The 18,108-nt window shown below is 46.2% G+C and overlaps 1 protein-coding gene across 4 annotated transcripts in view; it reads left to right on the top strand.

Annotated features, from left to right (window-relative positions):
* The window catches only part of LOC139265612 (serine/threonine-protein kinase PAK 3), a 261,203-nt gene that overhangs the window by 191,019 nt on the left and 52,076 nt on the right, over positions 1 to 18,108 (top strand). For all 4 annotated transcript variants that reach the window (XM_070882746.1, XM_070882745.1, XM_070882749.1 and 1 more), the window contains 2 exons: positions 730 to 910; positions 1,198 to 1,261. In XM_070882746.1, coding sequence (XP_070738847.1) covers positions 730 to 910; positions 1,198 to 1,261 — 245 coding nt within the window. The remainder of the gene's footprint in view (positions 1 to 729; positions 911 to 1,197; positions 1,262 to 18,108) is intronic.

Here is an 18,108-nt window from a genome sequence, read left to right as displayed (position 1 = left end):
CAGGGGAATAATATCAGGAAGAGAATTTAAAGGCAAACAATGGACATAAAGTAGAGGGAGAGAAAGAATTTAGATTTACAAAAATCTTGACTTTTTAATGTCCCCTTCTCCCTCTCTCCTAATTCCCTCCTGTTCTCCTGATGGTGCTGACTTACACTGAGTTATAATTCCTTGGATTCTTACTGTGCACCACTTTTTGTTGCGTGAGCCAAGGCAGTTAGTAGTGAGAGGCTCTACCTCTGTAGGGGATATTACAGCAGAAGCTCACCCCATGCCTGCCCAATGTCCAGATACAATGGAGGTAATTTTACATTAGACACGGGCATAACACAGGCGATTGCGAAGCGACCGCCCATTATATACCTTGCCCAAATTTCCCTTCCATTGAAGGAAATGGAAAGGAAATTCCGGCGGGGTGTATAACGGGCTGCCCAACCACAATCGTCAGTTTTCCACACGTGTTCAAAGTGAAAATTATCCCCCCTGTCTAGTAAGAGTCGTGAATGGGAACAGGAGCCCTAGAACATTTCCATCCCTACCCCTCCACTCAAGGATACTGACACCAGTAAGAGCTGCCTTGGCTGAAAGCAACCACAGCTCACAGAAAGAAGTTCAGACCTACTTGATCTGTACAGCTCCATTCTATGTTGATTGAGCTATCAGGGGAGCAGTTACTGATTTCGAATGAGTTAATTTTGATCTGATAGTGACTGTAATCCTTTTCTGCAGATTTTTACCCGATCGGTAATCGATCCTATCATGCCAGTGGCTCCTGTTAAAGATGTGACAACGTCTCCAGTCACAACACCACCTGAAAACATGACCAGCCTGAACAGTCAGCTTTGCAGAAATACTGACAAACAAAGGAAGAAATCCAAGATGACAGATGAAGAGATTCTTGAAAAATTAAGTATGTATTTAAAAATAAACTCTTTGATTCTCACTGAAGATCGTTTTTTTTAGTTATTTAAATCCTTTTTATAAGCTTACTTAAAGCTCTGTCTGGCTATTTGCACATTATGTCACATTTTCCATGGCACAGATGCATGGAGGGAGAGAATTGTAACTAAGGAGGCGGCAAGTGTGATCAATATGCCTTTCGAACATGCAAGTTGTCCTCACAAAAAAATTGCTTTTGAAACGTCTTATGTGTCATGATTCCAATATCTTTACATTTAATGTGAACTTTTGTTTTAGGAAGCATAGTAAGCGTGGGTGATCCCAAAAAGAAATACACAAGATTTGAAAAGATCGGGCAGGGGTAGGTGAAAGACTCCTTTTATTACTCGAGCAATGGTCACTCTTTTAATTTATAGCTGTACTACCACGTTATAAAACCTGGAATGTGTCATCAACAATAACTATGGTCCTTCAGGAAATCATTCTACCTTCCTTTTGTAAATCATGACTGCGGCTAATCATTTGGCTTTGGTCCTAAAAAAACTATCTACTGATAAATGATCCAGCAGTTTAACTGTAGAGACAGAATTTACGCAATAAACAGCAAGCTACATTTGTGCTGTTCTGTATGATATACTGCGAGAAGTAGTCATGTGTCTGACCTTAGGTGGTGCTGCCTTCTGAAATAGTTTGTGCATCCATGCGTACTCCATCTGCTCCTCTGAGACCAGACTATTGATTGTTTGACCCAACCATCCCCACCCCCCTCCGCCCCAAACTCCTTTCACTCCACCATCAGTGGCCTGCTGTGATTGGCGCTGTACTCTGTAGTTGGGAATTCCCACCCACAGCATGCAGTACCGCCAGTCACAGAAGCTAGCTCAGGAGCAGCACTTGGGGGTGGAGCTTCGTTACTGCGGATTTTGGTCCATGAATGGGGGCAGTGCCCTCGGACTGTGCCAAATGTGAATTGTTGGCACATATTCAGTTTACAAACGTGTTATGGCATCAGGCTGCCTGACCTCACCATTGATTCAATTAGACACCAGGGTAGCTGTTTCCAACTGTTAGTGGGCATGGAGAACGTGCTTGTTTTATTAAAGTGACACCATTCAGATTTAAATTTGTGCTGCTCAACATCCACAGATGTTCTATAATATACTTCAGTTCATCAGCCTGAATATTCCAAGAGGCCGGTTTATTCGATGTTCTCTGTGGCAGTCCCTGCAGGTTTCTTTGCAAAGTGCTATGGGTTTGCTGGGCTTTGGATGATGGAAAACTAGGAGATGGTGCCTGATAAAAGTCCCAAAACATCATCTTCAGTCTATTTTTGAGAGAGGAAGCAGAAGGGGGATATGCATATATTCAAATTTGTAAGATTTTATTTGATAATGAGAACAAGAATAAATGATGAGATAATCTTAATACTTATGTGTCAAATAATCTTAATGATTATTACCTTAAAATTATTTGACATATAAGCGAAGAAAGTATCAGAATATCGTATTTATATCTTCTGTAATTAGCAAAAGCACTAATGTTCTTGCATGTCAAAATAAAATCTGTGAGACTGAATGGAGCAATACGTTAGATAGTTTCTTTTCAACTCGGATTTAGGTTCAGCTCAAACTCTCCTTTGTCAACTGACTAAGGTTTTTATCTGAAATGAATGTGAGGAGTTTCCACCTGTTTCCCAGTGGCATGGGCTCACAGCACAAAACTGCCCCTAATTTTGGACTAAGTGGCACATAACAGCTGTTGTGGGAAATGCAAAATGGTCACACTATTGAGTAGTAGAGTTGAACTGATTGGGAGAGTATTTTATTTACCTTGATGAACACAAGGGGGAGAAATTCATGTGGCTTGCAGCACAAGTTAGCACAAGGAGATGGTGCTAAAGTATCATTGACAGATGTAATGACAGCTGGTGCTCGTTCCAGTGCCATACGCCATATTGGTGTTGCCAGTTATGCTGCCGGTAACCTCGATCGATAGGGAGCTCGCCAGGATGGAGATCGTGACATCAATGAGTGACGTCCACAACGGTTACTGGATGCCCGATCTCCCAACTTCATTTTAGCGAATCTACTTAGCGGCTGGAGAAAGCAACGACAGCTTCAGGTGGTGTGCAGCAGCAGAAAGCTGACTCCAGTGACGACATTTAAAGAGATCCTCACCAATCATTCATAGCTGTCAAAACTTTGCGGTTTGAGTGGCTGTGTGATACTTTCTGCTACTGGAAGGGTATTCCTTAGTCATTTCAAGGTTCTTTGGTATCAGAGAATGTTCTGCAAAGTACAAAACTCCCTCATTATTTTTGAAAGGCTTCAAAGAACAACACTTGCTAAAAATCACTCACTCATTTAATGTGCAGTTGGTGTGCGACCACAGACAGCGAATCCTCAATGTCAATGCCCGCTATCCTGGCAGCAAGACCAGTGTGTCAGCATTCTTCCAGCAACTGTATCAAGCACAAGGGTAGCTGCCCGGAGACCAGGGCTATCTGCTCTCCACCTGGCTCATAACTCTCCTCCGCAACCCCAAAATCGTGCCCAGCACTCATATATTGAGAGCCATGCTGCCACCAGGAACATCATCGAGCAGACCATCGGCTTATTGAAGCACCGGTTCCGCTGCCTTGACTGCTCGGGAGAGGCCTCCAGTACTCGTCAGAGCGGGTGTCCCTTTTCGTGGTAGTCTGCTGCATGCTCCACGACTTGGCCATCATGAGGGCACAGCCCTGTCAGAAGGAATTGCGGGACTGCCTCAAGAGGAGGATGAGGCAGAGGAGGATGTAGATGAGTGAACAGGAGAGAGGGCTGTCCGTGACCGGCTCATCAGATTGCGAGTCAAATGAATGAAACCCCAGATCTCTCTTGCTCACCACAACCACATCATACCATCCCTGTCTCAAGCTATAAGACAGCGTCCTCCTGAATGCAAAGGTGAAATGAGAAAGACCACAAAATATTTGAAACACCATTAATAAAGGTGTTATGTATTTAACCCCTTGTAACCTGTGTAACACCTGACCACCAGAGGGCCCACCTGTTGGAGTCCCAAGGGATCCCAGCATCCCTTGGGAGCACGGTATATAAGTAGGCCACCCACGAGGTACCTGTACTCTGGAGTCTTATTAAAGGAGCTAAGGTCACACTTGCTCATTGTACACAGTACTCATTTTCATCCTTTATTTTGAGTGTACCAATTGGCGACGAGGTAACGAACAACCACGCAAAAATGCAAAGAACAGTCGGTATCCTGGAAGTTCTCAGAAGGGAACAATTGGGAGGCCTTCGTGGAGAGACTCGACCAATACTTTGTGGCCAACGAGCTGGAAGGGGACGAGAACGCTACCAAACGAAGGGCGATCCTCCTAACCGTCTGTGGGGCAACAACCTATGGCTTCATGAAGAATCTCCTAGCTCTGGCAAAACCAACAGAGAAAGCCTATGAAGAATTGTGTACGCTGATCTGGGAGCACCTAAATCCTAAGGAAAGCATTTTGATGGCGAGATATTGGTTCTACACGTGTCAACGATCGAAGGGCCAGGAAGTGGCGAGCTATGTCGCCGAACTTAGGCGCCTCACAGGACATTGTGAGTTTGATGGATTCCAAGAATAAATGCTTAGAGACTTTTTTGTACTAGGAATTGGCCATGAGATAATCCTTTGCAAACTGTTGACTGTAGAAACTCCGAATCTAAGTAAAGCCATAACGATAGCCCAGGCTTTTATGTCCAACAGCGACAACACCAAACAGATTTCGCAGAGTAAAGAAGTTTCGGCCAGTACTGTGCATAAAGTAACGTCAGTTTCGAGCAGAAATTTACATGGCAGAACATACACGCCGGCTGCTGCTGCCTGACCTCAGATGACCCAGAGTCCACCAACAATCGTTAATGCGAGGCAGTTAACACCATGTTGGTGCTGTGGAGGTGATCATCGGCCCCATCAATGTCGCTTCAAGCACGATGCGTGCAACGGCTGCTGAACAATAGGACACTTCCAGCGAATGTGCAGGCGAGCTGCAAACCCTGCAAACCACCACGTTGCAGAGGAAGATTGATCCACTGTGGATCAGGCTGAATTGGAGACTCGTACCGAGGAGGCAAGTGTACGGGATACACACATTCACTACGAAATGTCCACCAATAATGTTGAATGTTGAACTGAACGGTATTCCAATACCTATGGAACTGGACATGGGTGCAAGTCAGTCCATAATGAGTAAAAAGGCCTTTGCCAGGCTGTGGGGCAAAAAGGCAACAGGCCCAAACTCAGCCCCATTCACACCAAACTAAGGACTTGCACCAAGGAATTCATCCCTGTAATTGGCAGTGCAGAAGTCACAAAGTCTCCTATGATGGAGCAGTACACAAACTCCTGCTGTGGATTGTACCAGGGGATGGCCCCACTTTGTTTGGCAGAGCTGGCTGGGAAAAATCCGCTGGAACTGGGACGACATCCGAGCGCTTTCGTCGGTCGACGACGCCTCATGTACCCAGGTTCTGAGCAAGTTCCCATCGGTGTTCAAGCCAGGCATTGGAAGCTTCTCGGGGGCGAAAGTGCAGATCCATTTGGTTCCCGGTACGCGACCCATCCACCACAAGGCACGCCGGTACCGTGCATGATGCGTGAAAAAGTGGAAATTGAGCTGGACAGGCTGCAGCGAGAAGGCGTTATCGCGCCGGTGGAATTCAACGACTGGGCCAGTCCAATTGTCCCGGTACTTAAAGAGGACAGCACGGTTAGAATTTGTGGGGACTATAAAGAACGATTAACCGTTTTTCACTGCAGGACCAGTACCCGCTACCCAAGGCAGACAACCTATTTGCGACCCTGGCTGGAGGGAAGACGTTCACCAAGCTGGACCTGACCTCGGCCTACATGACGCAGGAGCTGGAGGAGTCTTCAAAATGCCTCACCTGCATCGACACGCACAAAAGTCTGTTCATCTATAACCGGTGTCCGTTCGGGATTTGGTCGGCCGCGGCTATCTTCCAGCGGAACATGGAGAGCTTGCTAAAGTCGGTTCCTCGCACCGTGATCTTCCAGGACGACATACTGGTTACAGGTCGGACACCATTGAGCACTTGAAGAATCTGGAAGAGGTTCTTAGTCAGTTGGATTGTGTGGGACTCAGGTTGAAACGCTCGAAGTGTGTTTTCCTGGCACAGGAGGTCGAGTTCTTTGGAAGAAGAATCGCAGCAGATGGCATCAGACCCACCGATGCCAAGACGGAAGCCATCAAGAACGTGCCGAGACCACAGAACGTAACGGAGCAGTGGTCGTTCCTGGGACTCCTTAACTATTTCGGTAATTACTTACCTGGGTTAAGTACCCTGCTAGAACCCTTACATGCGCTACGGCGCAAGGAAGACGACTGGGTATGGGGGAATTCACAAGAGTTTGTCTTTAAGAAAGCCAGAAATCTGTTGTGTTCAAACAAACTGCTTGTCCTGTATAACCCTTGTAAATGATTAGTGCTAGCTTGCGATGCGTCGTCATACGGGGTCGGGTGTGTGTTACAACAGGTTAACGATTCGGGGATTTCGCAACTGGTCGCTTATGCGTCCAGGAGTTTGTCCAAGGCCGAAAGGGCCTACAGCATGATTGAAAAAGAGACTCTGGCGTGCGTTTACGGGGTGAAGAAAATGCACCAGTACTTATTTGGCCTCAAGTTTGAGCTTGAAACTGACCACAAGCCGCTCATATCGCTGTTCTCTGAGAGCAAAGGGATTAATACCAATGCCTCTGCCCGCATCCAAAGATGGGCGCTCACGCTGTTGGCATACAGCTATGTAATCCGCCACAGACAGGGCACAGAACTGCGCTGATGCTCTCAGTCGGCTGCCATTGCCCACCACCGGGGTGGAAATGGCACAGCCTGCAGATTTGCTCATGGTCATGGAGGCATTTGAGAACGAAAAGTCCCCTGTTACGATCCACCAGATCAGGACCTGGACCAGCCAGGATCCTTTACTGTCCTTGGTAAAAAACTGTGTCCTCCATGGAAGCTGGTCCGGTGTCCCAGCGGAGATGCAGGAAGTGATTAAGCCGTTCCACAGATGCAAAGATGAGTTGTCCCTGCAGGCGAACTGTCTGTTGTGGGGCAATCACGTAGTTTTGCCCAAGAAAGGCAGAGATACGTTCATATGTGAACTGCACAGCATCCACCCAGGCAGATTTAGAGTCATACATGCGCCAGTGCAACACTTGCTCTCAGGTGAGCAATGCACCCAGAGAGGCACCGCTAAGTTTATGGTCGTGGCCCTCCAAACTGTGGTCGAGGATCCACGTGGACTATGCAGGCCCATTTCTAGGCAGAATGTTTTTGGTTGTCGTGGATGCTTATTCAAAGTGGATTGAATGTACAATAATGTCTGTAAGCACGTCCACGCCCACTATTGAAAGCCTACGAGCCATGTTTGCCACGCACGGCTTGCCTGATATCCTAGTCAGCAACAATGGGCCGTGCTTCACCAGTGCTGAATTCAAGGAAGTCATGACCCGCAACAGGATCAAACCCGTCCCATCTGCCCCGTTCAAGTCCGCATCCAAAGGCCAGGCAGAACGGGCAGTTCAGACCATCAAGCAAAGCTTGAAACGTGTGGCGGAAGGCTCCCTGCAGACCCGGCTGTCCCGAGTGCTGCTCAGCTACCGCACCAGACCCCACTCACTCACCGGGGTTCCACCAGCCGAACTGCTCATGAAAAGGGTGCTAAAAACAAGGTTCTCTCTTGTCCACCCTGATCTCCATGATCACGTAGAGGGCAAGCGGCATCAACAGAGTACCATGACCGCGCAAATTTGTCACATGATATTGAGATCAATGATCCTGTGTTTGTGCTCAATTATGGACATGGTCCTAAATGGCTCACTGGCACGGTCACAGCCAAAGAGAGGAGTAGGGTGTTTCAGGTCAAATTGGCCAATGGACAAATGTACAAAAAACATTTGGATCAAATTAAATTGAGATTCACCAACAGCTACGAACAACCCGAAGAAGACACCACCAACTTTGACCTTCCTACACACACACAAGTGGCAACTGACATCATGGTTGACCAAGAAGCCGAACTCACCATCCCCAGCAGTCCGGCAAGACCGGCTGCCCAACAGCCCAGTGAAGAACTAACCAACTCACCCACACCCGCATTTGTACCGAGACGATCGACAAGGGAGCGAAAAGCCCCCGATTGTCTCACCTTTTAACTTCACGGGGGAGTGATGTTATGTATTTAACCCCTTATAACCTGTATAACACCTGACCACCAGAGGGCCCACCAGTTTGCGTCCCAAGGGATCACAGCATCCCTTGGGAGCATATATATAAGCAGGCCATCCACGAGGTACCTGCACTCTGGAGTCTTATTAAAGGAACTAAGGTCACACTTGCTCATTGTACACAGTACTCTGTTTCATCCTTTATTTTGAGTGTACCAAAAGGTATCTATAAACCTATCACACATATCACATGAATTCTAATAACTAATGATCCTGTGTCAGCCGTAGTTGAATAGCAGTTATTTTGCGTGCAAGGTGTGAGATGTGGGTGTGAGTGTTGCTAGGTAGAGATTGTTGGTGGGTGAGTGCTGGGGGTGCGGTGCATTGAGCAGTGTGTGAAGCTTGTGGTACAGATGGTGCTATGTAGCATTTGTTAAAGCTTTCACTCACCCTGACCAACCGTGTGAGGTTGTTAAACTTCTTCCTGCACTGGGTGTGGGACCTGGGCACCACAGTGCTGCCAGTGACATGGTATGCCACCTCCCTCCACATAGTCCGGCAGACTTGTGGTCAGGGCCTCCTGCCAGTCGGTACAGAACCGCCCGCCTTCTCCTCACTGCTAAAATTAATGTCTCCAAAGCTTCCTCGGGAAAACCTCCGCGCTCTCGTCCTGGGGCGGTGATCTGCCATCAGGATTTGTAAATAAGTGCTCCTTCTCTTTGTCCTTCTTATGGCTGCTGAGGCAGCTGTACACCCAACAATGCGGAGAATGAGGTGCTGCAGCATCAATGGACCTCCTTTAAGAAGTGAAAAAAGCTGATGGCAATCATTACTTGTGTTTAGACTACACCCAATATTGGTCCACCTTTTCAGTGTAACACCAATGAGCTTGGGTTTTTAGACTAGAATCATGACTGCCATCATTTTAATGAGTCGTGAGGACGAATTTTGCATGCAGTCTAGATGATTTTTCAACTGGTACTACTTAACCATTTTTAGTCTAAATACTGCCTATTCCTTGGCTATATCGAATTTCTAGCACCCAAACTATTTGGTATAATATTATACCATATCTATTACAAGATCTATGATATGGTCAGCTGTGGCTCAGGTTATCTGGTCATTATCACATTGCTGTTTGTGGGAGCTTGCTGTGCGAACATTGACTGCCGCGTGTCCTACGCTGCAACAGTGACTACCCTTCAAAACGTACTTCAATGGCTGTAAGATGTTTTGGGACATGCGGTGGTCGTGAAAGGAGCTATAGAAAAGCAAGTCTTTTTTAATGGTTTCCTCACAGGTACAATTCAACATGTCATTTGTCTTCCATCACATTCAGAAAAGTGTTTTGAAATCACTTGCATGACAGCAGGGTATTAAAGATAGATGACTTGATCTGAAGGAAAAGGTTCAAGGTGGAATCCTTCAATCAGCTTGAAATTTACTCGAGAGGAACATCTCATTCATGGTGTCACTGAAATAGGGCTTTATGATGTCACTACCCTTCAAAACGTACTTCAATGGCTGTAAGATGTTTTGGGACATGCGGTGGTTGTGAAAGGAGCTATAGAAAAGCAAGTCTTTTTTAATGGTTTCCTCACAGGTACAATTCAACAGAATGTCTGTTCCAGATTATATCTGAGCTGCACTTTTAAACATTAGAACCCAGATAAAGAGAGGGACAAAACGGCACCAGTAAATGTGCACATATATCGGTTGGTTAGGAAGTTAGATTCTTTAATTTTGGCCTAGCCAAGGCTTTTTGAATTAATTATACATACATATCACTGGGATGCTTCCCCCCCCCCTCCCCCCTGCCCTGGCCTCCCCCCAGCAACATTATATAGGTAACCATGGTACACTAAGTACATGCTAGCATCACTACCTGTTGCTGGTCCCGGATGGGCACACACTTTGCTGTGTTCCTGCCCGGGAACAAAAAAATTGATCCTTGGTTGTCCATCCAGTTGATATTTTTGTGATGACCCACAGTGATGTTCTATATATGCAAAACTTTTCTTTATATAGATAGATTTGGCAGTTTGAATAGGCTCAGTTCCCTTTCAGGGCCAGTTTAGTTTTTTTTTACTTCATTCATGGCCAGCATTTATTGCCCATCCCTAATTGCCCTTGAGAAGGTGGTGGTGAGCCACCTTCTTGAACCACTGCAGTCCATGTGGTGAATGTACTCCCAAAGTGCTGTTAGGGAGGGAGTTCCAGGATTTTGACCCAGCAACGATGAAGGAACAGCGATATATTTCCAAGTCAGGATGATGTGTGACTTGGAGAGGAACTTGCAGGTGATGGTGTTCCCATGCACCTGATGCCCTTGTCCTTCTAGGCAGTAGAGATTGTATATTTGGGATGTGCTGTCAAAGAAGCCTTGGCGAGTTGCAGCAGTACATCTTGTAGATGGTACACACTGCAGCACAGTGCGCAGGTGGTGGAGGGAGTGAATATTTAAGGTGGTGGATGGGGTGTCGATCAAGCGGACTGCTTTGTCCTAGATGGTATCGAACTTCTTGAGTATTGTTGGAGCTGCACTCATTCTGGCAAGTGGAGAGTAGCCATATGCCGTGTGCTAATTGTACTATGTTTTTTTTAATTTCTGATTTAAGAAACTCAAATTGCAGATTTAAAATTTAGGCAAGAATAAGGTATTATCCCATGATTTTCTCCATAAAGGGAATATCTGAATGTTTGGCTATCTCTTGTCCCCCTTGACTGCAGAGATTTTTGAAACAGTTGCCTTTTAATAATCTCAGCCTGACTTTTGCTGCTAATGATTAATTAATCTACCTGCAGCTCTGTGCAAGGTTTTTTAAATGTTTGTTTGCTCTGTTTGAATGTATATAATTGTCTGTAGACTGACAAATCTCCACGATAAAATATTTCATATGATATTCTGGTCGACTGCATTCAATTGAAACTGTGCCTCAAATCAACCCTGACCATGTTGCTTTACGTGTAACCAAAACTCCAAGATTTGTCCCACCTGCGTTTGTGCTCCCTTGTCAACAGATTTGCATTTCCCAGAGAAAATGTACCTCGGGTTAGTCATTGGGAAGAAAGGGAACATGGCCAAACCAATGGGCTCTTTTGGTGCTATTCATCATAAAAAGGCGACTTTCGGCATCCAGAGTCCATAATGACACCTGAAGTTATGTTTACCACTCAAATTACATCATTGGTATGAGATTAATTTCCAGACTGCTTTGTATAGCTGTTGACCTGCGCAATAAGGCCTTTCAAAATAATTCATTTCCTCACCATTCTCCAAATGAAGAGTCTTGATTTTTTTTTTCTCCCCCTGTCATACTCATGTTCTATTTTTTTTTAAAGCCCACAGCCATCTCCTGTATTGTTCAAAAAGGAGAAAGAAAAAGACATGTGTTAAAATATATATTTTGGGAATACATGAGAAGTCTGAGACTTCCTTTAAGTTAAATGAAGCAGCATGTCACTGCTTTTTTTTTTATCAGAGTTGGGTTGAATCTATAATATATTATATTTCTGTGTTGCAATGCCTTGCTTGTATTGATAAAGTAAATGCCATGCATGTTATATATAATCGAGTTTCAAAAGGCAGTGATAAGTGTTAATATTGGAAGATTGTTGATAAAATTATGACAACACTGTATTAAAGGGAGAGTGACAGTGAAAGCGCGAATGTACCCTCCAAGAATCACTCGTCACTCAGAGTCGGTCCACACATCAATATGGTTTATTACGCCGGCGGGGAGATGAAGCAACTGGTGGGTCCAGGTACCTCTTTCCGCTGAACAAAGGGTTTCATGGATTTTTATATGTTTTACAACAGTTTACTACAGTTACATCAGCCCATTTTGGCCAGACACTATCCAATCATATTGATTATAGATTACATATAGATTCAAATAGACCAGTAGAAGTGGTCTCTCAACATTAGGTGGCTGCGTGATTGCCTCATATGTTGCTAAGAGTTATTCATGGTCTTGTGACATGGTCCAGGCCCCCCCTTATTTTACTGTCCTTGGGTGCTGCCTCTGGGCAGTCTCCTTATCTTAATCCTGTTACAGAGTCGTATTGTTCTAGCATGGACCAGGACGTCTTGTCTGAGGCCTGAAAGCCCGTTGATTAGGGACATCTGCCGAACTCATTTTTTTATGTTTATTTCTGTGTGGGAAACAGCAGTTATCAGTAACTAGGAATGCAGTCTCTTTCTGCTGGCTGAAATCCCTTGGGGCTTTGCTGAACCACGAGCAGCCATCTTTATACATTTTACACACACATTTAATACTACAGTTACATATTTAGTTCTAACATTATGCTACAGGTGCCATTGCTCCAGGGGAAAATCTTTCTCGATAACAATCCCCCCTTTCGGTAAAGGGGCTGGTCCTAGCCCCCTGAAACCAACACTAATTTATATTATGTTATTTTATGTTTTTGTATCACCCGGTACTCCCTACTTCGATGTACTGGCCAGTCACGCGATTTCAGGAGTCCCAGTTTTAGATCAAATTAATATAGTTCAAATCGCCCCTTTCGTCTGTCATGTGAACTTTCTTGCTTATCCGAGCTCTGGTGTTAAACCTCTGTTGTTGTGCATAATATCTGCAGGACCGGCAAGCCATGACTCCCCATGCTAATGCTAGGACCAGCTGTATTCTGACCGGTATATGTGATATAATTTGAATCCAAGGGTGGATGTTGACATTCATCGCCCGGTTCCAAACCCTCCTCCAACAACTCTCATCCTGCAGCTCTGTGTCGGTGTCTTTCTCCAGTATCTCAATCTTTGTCTGTAGTTGGTGGTAGAGTTTAACAGATTGGCCGACTCTGAGTCTTAGTTCCCTTAGTACTTCCGCTAAATGGGGAATAGGAGCCTGTTCTGGCTTGTCATAGTCCTGCAGGTGATCATGGAGCTGATCGATAGCGTTAATGATTTTGGTACCTCGCCGTCTAACTTGGATAATGCGAGCTTGCCCTATAGTAACGGGTCATAGGGGTGTAAAGCAGAAGTTTGGTTAGAGGATCTGGCATTGCAAACCATTGTACTGATATGAGTGTTCCGTGGTGGAGACACAGTATCTCCCTTTGCCTCCGTACCCGGCTCAGCAAAATGTGTAGGGGTAGGTACTATTTCCAGAATGCATCCATCGGTTCGATTAAAACCACACTTATCTAATTCTCCCTATCCCACCAGGTGGGGGCACACTGTGACCTCACCCCTTTGTTTGCACCCTGTCCGGGAGACGCCGTATAGCGTGTTACTCTACGGATAGCGGAGTCTGCGGTTAAGTAGTAACGGAGGGAGGCATTGTCGCGTATGACCTCGATATTCTCCAGTTGATAAAGGGGAAATGGACCCGAGTTTCGTGTGACTATAGGGATCATCAAGACAATCCCCACTCCCGCAGCTGTGCCAATTTGGCAGTTTGGGATCACTGGGTATACTCTGGTTAGTCCCTTCAGAGTGCAGTTATCCAGTGTCCCCTTCAGCTTGGCTAGCTGAGCCAGATGTGAGCTGTCTATCCAGTCTGGTACCTCCCCCCTTTGGATCGAGGTGCTAGATGGCCTATTCCTGTTCCTAATTCTTATGTTCTTATGTTCTGATCGAAGTTGTGTCGTATCTGTCCCACCATCCACAAACCATAAGCGTGACAGAGTTGCGCTTGTCGGAGCTTTCCGGCATCTTCCTTTTCTCTGTCAATTAGACAATTAATTGTTTTGGCATGTGTCTCGATTACTGAAATTCCATCTAATTGTATCTCCATGCCTTCCCTTCCTAAGTCGGCTTGGTCTTTCTGATTCTGCTCTGCCCGCTCTAATAGTTCCCTTATTACCTCTTTAAGTTGTTCCACTTTTTCATTCAGCCCTTGTATATCCAGTGAGTTTACTATGGAGGTCCTGGTATTAAAGCCGGTAGCAGCGTCATTAATTATTCCCCTCTTATGCCTATGCACCTGCTCTTGTCCTCGGAACCTACTGGCACCCATGGCATCGGCAGCCTGCTGCATTACAATCTTACTTAATACACTATACACCTTCCTTGCCTGTTCTGTACAATACTCCGGCATTTGTATGCCTGAAATATTGATCAGAACAGGCACAATTTCATGCTTAACATTATCATATAACAATTCACCTTCGTTAAGCAATACAATTCCGTTCTGCGGTCCCGTTGTGGTTAACGGGCATGGCAAGAGTTTGGGTAAGGTGGAGGTTGCTATGGGGCGCGGTGTCAAAGGTGGTGAAAAGCATACATACAAAGACACAGCGGCTGCTCTCACCTCTTCATAATACCCACATACCTTTTCGGTACATGCCCGCCAGTTGGGGCTTAACAGGGGGTGCGCAAATTATCCCAAAAGTACACTTATCAGGTCCCCGGGCCTCTTCCCTTCTGATGACCCTGGTATCAGTGGAGCAGTGTACGCATACCGTATTCTTGCTCAAGTGTACCTGCAGCCAGGCATTAAAATAAGTTCTGTCTTTGCTCCAGTCTTTGGCTGCTGGGATGCAAATCCCATCAGTTAAATTAAACAAGATCCCATAGTTCGGGTAAATGTCCTGTGTTTGCTGTATTTCTCGTAGTCCATTATCTGATGTTTATATGAGTATGGAGATCCCTAGCATCATGCTGCAGAGCTGAAGTGGCCGCTGTAATTCCATCTCGGTGGGTGTTTTATCTGAAAACTTTAAACAGACTGCCTGGTCGTCACCAGGTGTTAGGTACTGATTTGCTCGCGCCGAAGTTGTTCTGTAAGATTAGAGGTAATGATTAGGTTATCCACGTTTTTATAGCCGTACCATCTCTATCGCTATCTGTCCCTGTCTGCATAGTCGACAGTTCTGGACTAATACGGGCCGAGCTCGGGCTTGCTCGGTAACCCATCTAAATATTATCCATACTCCTACCAATATTAGGGCCACCATTATGCCTGCAAACATTCCGTCCTTTAAAGTGTTTTGCCACTCCTGGTATTTAGCAGCATACCAGGCGGTCTCATTGAGGGGTACTATCTCGGGGTCCGACATGGTTTTAGTTATATCTCTTCAACTGGGCCAGTGCTTCCACCGGCCCTTTTCTTTCATATCAATACATGCACATGTGTCACTAGTTAAAATTATATCATAAGGTCCTATCCACCTTGGGGCAAATCCCGTGCGTTCAGGGGTGACTTGTACCAAGACTTTATTCCCTACCTGTGGCAGGTGAGATTCGGTTGTGCCCTGGTCTTGGCTCGCTAGGTCTCGTATAGTCTGCTGGTCCCTCACCTCCTGTCGCAATTCTTTTAACTGTGAATCTAATTGTTTAACATATTGTTTAATACGATCTCGTAAGGGCCCCATATCTTCCCCTCCCACTATTACGTTCTCAGGGAGTTTCATGGCTCTACCTGTCATTAACTCAAAAGGGGTCAGACCCGTCGTTCGATTCGGCGTGGCCCTTAGCCTCATTAATATAGAGGGTAAAATGTCCGCCCATCCCTTTCCTGTCTCAGCTATTGCCTTTGCAATTGCTGTCTTAAGAGTATGATTCATACGTTCTATCATTCCCGAACTTTGGGGGTGATAGGGGATGTGGAACCGTTGCCGAATCCCTAATAATCCGCAGGCCCGCTTCATGACCTGACCTGTGGAAATGCGTGCCTTGGTCGGAATCAATCTGAAGGGGTACCCCCCCAGCGTGGGATGATGTCGAAGGCGAGGATACGGGCCACCGTGCTGGCCCCACAATCCCGAGTGGGGAATGCCTCCACCCATCTCGAGAACTGATCTATGATCACCAAACAATATTTCTTCCCTCTGCTGTTGGGTAACGGTCCAGTGAAATCGATCTGTAAAATGTTCCCACGGTCCTTTAGGGCGCGACTGATGTCCCAGTTTAACCTTTATAGGTTTTCCGGGGTTATGTTGCGCGCATATCAGGCATCGCTGGCAATGTTTCGCTACATCTCGCCCTATTCCCGCCCACCACCAGTCCTTTATTAGTCGACTTAACGTCCCATCCCTCCCGGCATGGTCCGGTTCATGATGTAATTTTAGTAGCTCAGTCTGGATAGATGATGGGACCACTACCGGTCTTCCCTTTCTCCACACACCATCTCCCCCCTTTTGTCCCCTCTCGGACTGTTCTTCCGGGCTACTTTCCTCCTGTATCTTTTGTATGTTTAATTCCTCCGGCCCTATCGTGGCTACTGGGATTGTCTGAGGTTCAGCCTCTTCCGCAGCGCTTTGGGCTGCTTGGTCTGCTAATATGTTTCCCCGTTGCTCTTTGCTTTCGATCTTCTGGTGGGCCTTAACTTTTATTATGGCTACTGCGAGAGGATATTTGACGGCTTTTACTAGTTCTCGGACTACATTCTCGTGTTTAATGTGTCCCCCTCCCGATGTTATATATCCTCGTCTATTCCAAGCTGTCATATAGTCGTGAACCACCCAAACGCGTATCGACTATCCGTGAAGATGTTCACGCGTTTTCCCTCTGCTAGTCTCAAGGCTTCTGTCAACGCCACCAGTTCGGCTACTTGAGCCGATACTGTCCCTTCCAACCCTCCTCGCAGGAGTGTGGTCCCATCTTGGTCTACCACGGCCCATCCAGTCCGAAACTGTCCGTTGATGTACCAATGGGATCCGTCGACGTAAAGGGTCAGGTCGGAGTTGGTCAGAGGGGTCATCGGCTATTTCTCCCTCCTCTCCCTGATCTATCTCTATCTGACACTGGTGGGGCTGCCTTCAGTCACCATTCCTTCAGCTGGGTTAAACCCTACATCTCTTGTTATCTATACTGACTGATTTTTGAGTATCAATACCGCTTCCCACGTCGCCCGTCGAGCATCTAACACCGTTTTTAACCTTCCAGTGTTCAACAATCCTACTATAGTATGCTTAGTGTGTATAACCAACTGTTCGGACATGGTCACAGGCTCACATACTCTCGCAGCCCAGGCTGCACAATCGATGGCCGCTACACATCAATGAAGCCCCTTTACTATTGGGGATTCCTGTGTGGAGTAATATGCTACAGGTCTCATTGCACCCCCTTTTCTTGGGCCACTACTGCGCTGTAAAAGCCTCCTTCTAGGTTGTAATATACGTGGAAAGGTTTGGACATGTCTGGTAATTTTAGTGCAGGGGCTGACAGCAGTCCAGCCTTCAACCGTTCATAGGCTTTCTCCTGTTCCATTCCCCATTCTACTTGCTCTGTTCCAGGTTTTCTGCCCTTGACTAAGTGCTGAATGGGCTCTGCGATCGTTACGAACTGGGAAATGAAATTCCTACAGTAGTTGAACAGTCCCATTACCCGCCGTACGCCCCTCACCGTGGTGGGTCGAGGCATGTCGGCAATCGCCATTTTCCGGTCTGTCGCGAGAGTCTTGGTTCCCTGACTAATGTCGTGCCCTAACTATCGTACTCTAGCCTGTCCTATTTGTGCTTTCCTCAGATTTATCTTAAATCCTGCCTTCCCTAACGTTCTCAATACCACAGTTAGGGGGCCTAGATGCTCTCGGTCATTTAACAAGGCTATAAGAATGTTATCCACGTATTGTAAGATTGTACTGTTGTACGGTGTTAGGTCGCATTCTTCCAGGGCCCTACTCATAACTCGATGGAAAATGTTTGGGCTGTTGTGGAACCCTTGAGGGAGTCGGGTCCACGTATACTGCTTGCCCTGGGAAGTGAAAGCGAACTTTTCCTGGGAAGGGATCCAATGGGATCGACCAGAATCCGTGAGCAATGTCCAGGACAGTGAAGACCTTATGTTCCGGACTCAGGCTGTTAAAGATTGTGGCAGGACTGGCTACGATTGGGTGTTCTTTGGGGGTCACTTTATTCAAGGCAGTATAGTCTATGGTTAATTGGTAGCTATCATCGGGCTTTTTCACCGGCCACATTGGAGAGTTCATGACTGATACTGTTTGTCTTAATATACCTTGTTCTACCAAGTCTCTTATGATTGACTCCGTGGCTCGTATGGCTTCAGGTTCA

The sequence above is a fragment of the Pristiophorus japonicus genome, chromosome 6 (genome assembly GCF_044704955.1).
Source record: "Pristiophorus japonicus isolate sPriJap1 chromosome 6, sPriJap1.hap1, whole genome shotgun sequence".
NCBI lineage: Eukaryota > Metazoa > Chordata > Chondrichthyes > Pristiophoridae > Pristiophorus > Pristiophorus japonicus.
The sequence above is the reverse complement of the archived record's forward strand: the minus strand, read 5'-3'. Positions and strand labels throughout refer to the sequence as shown.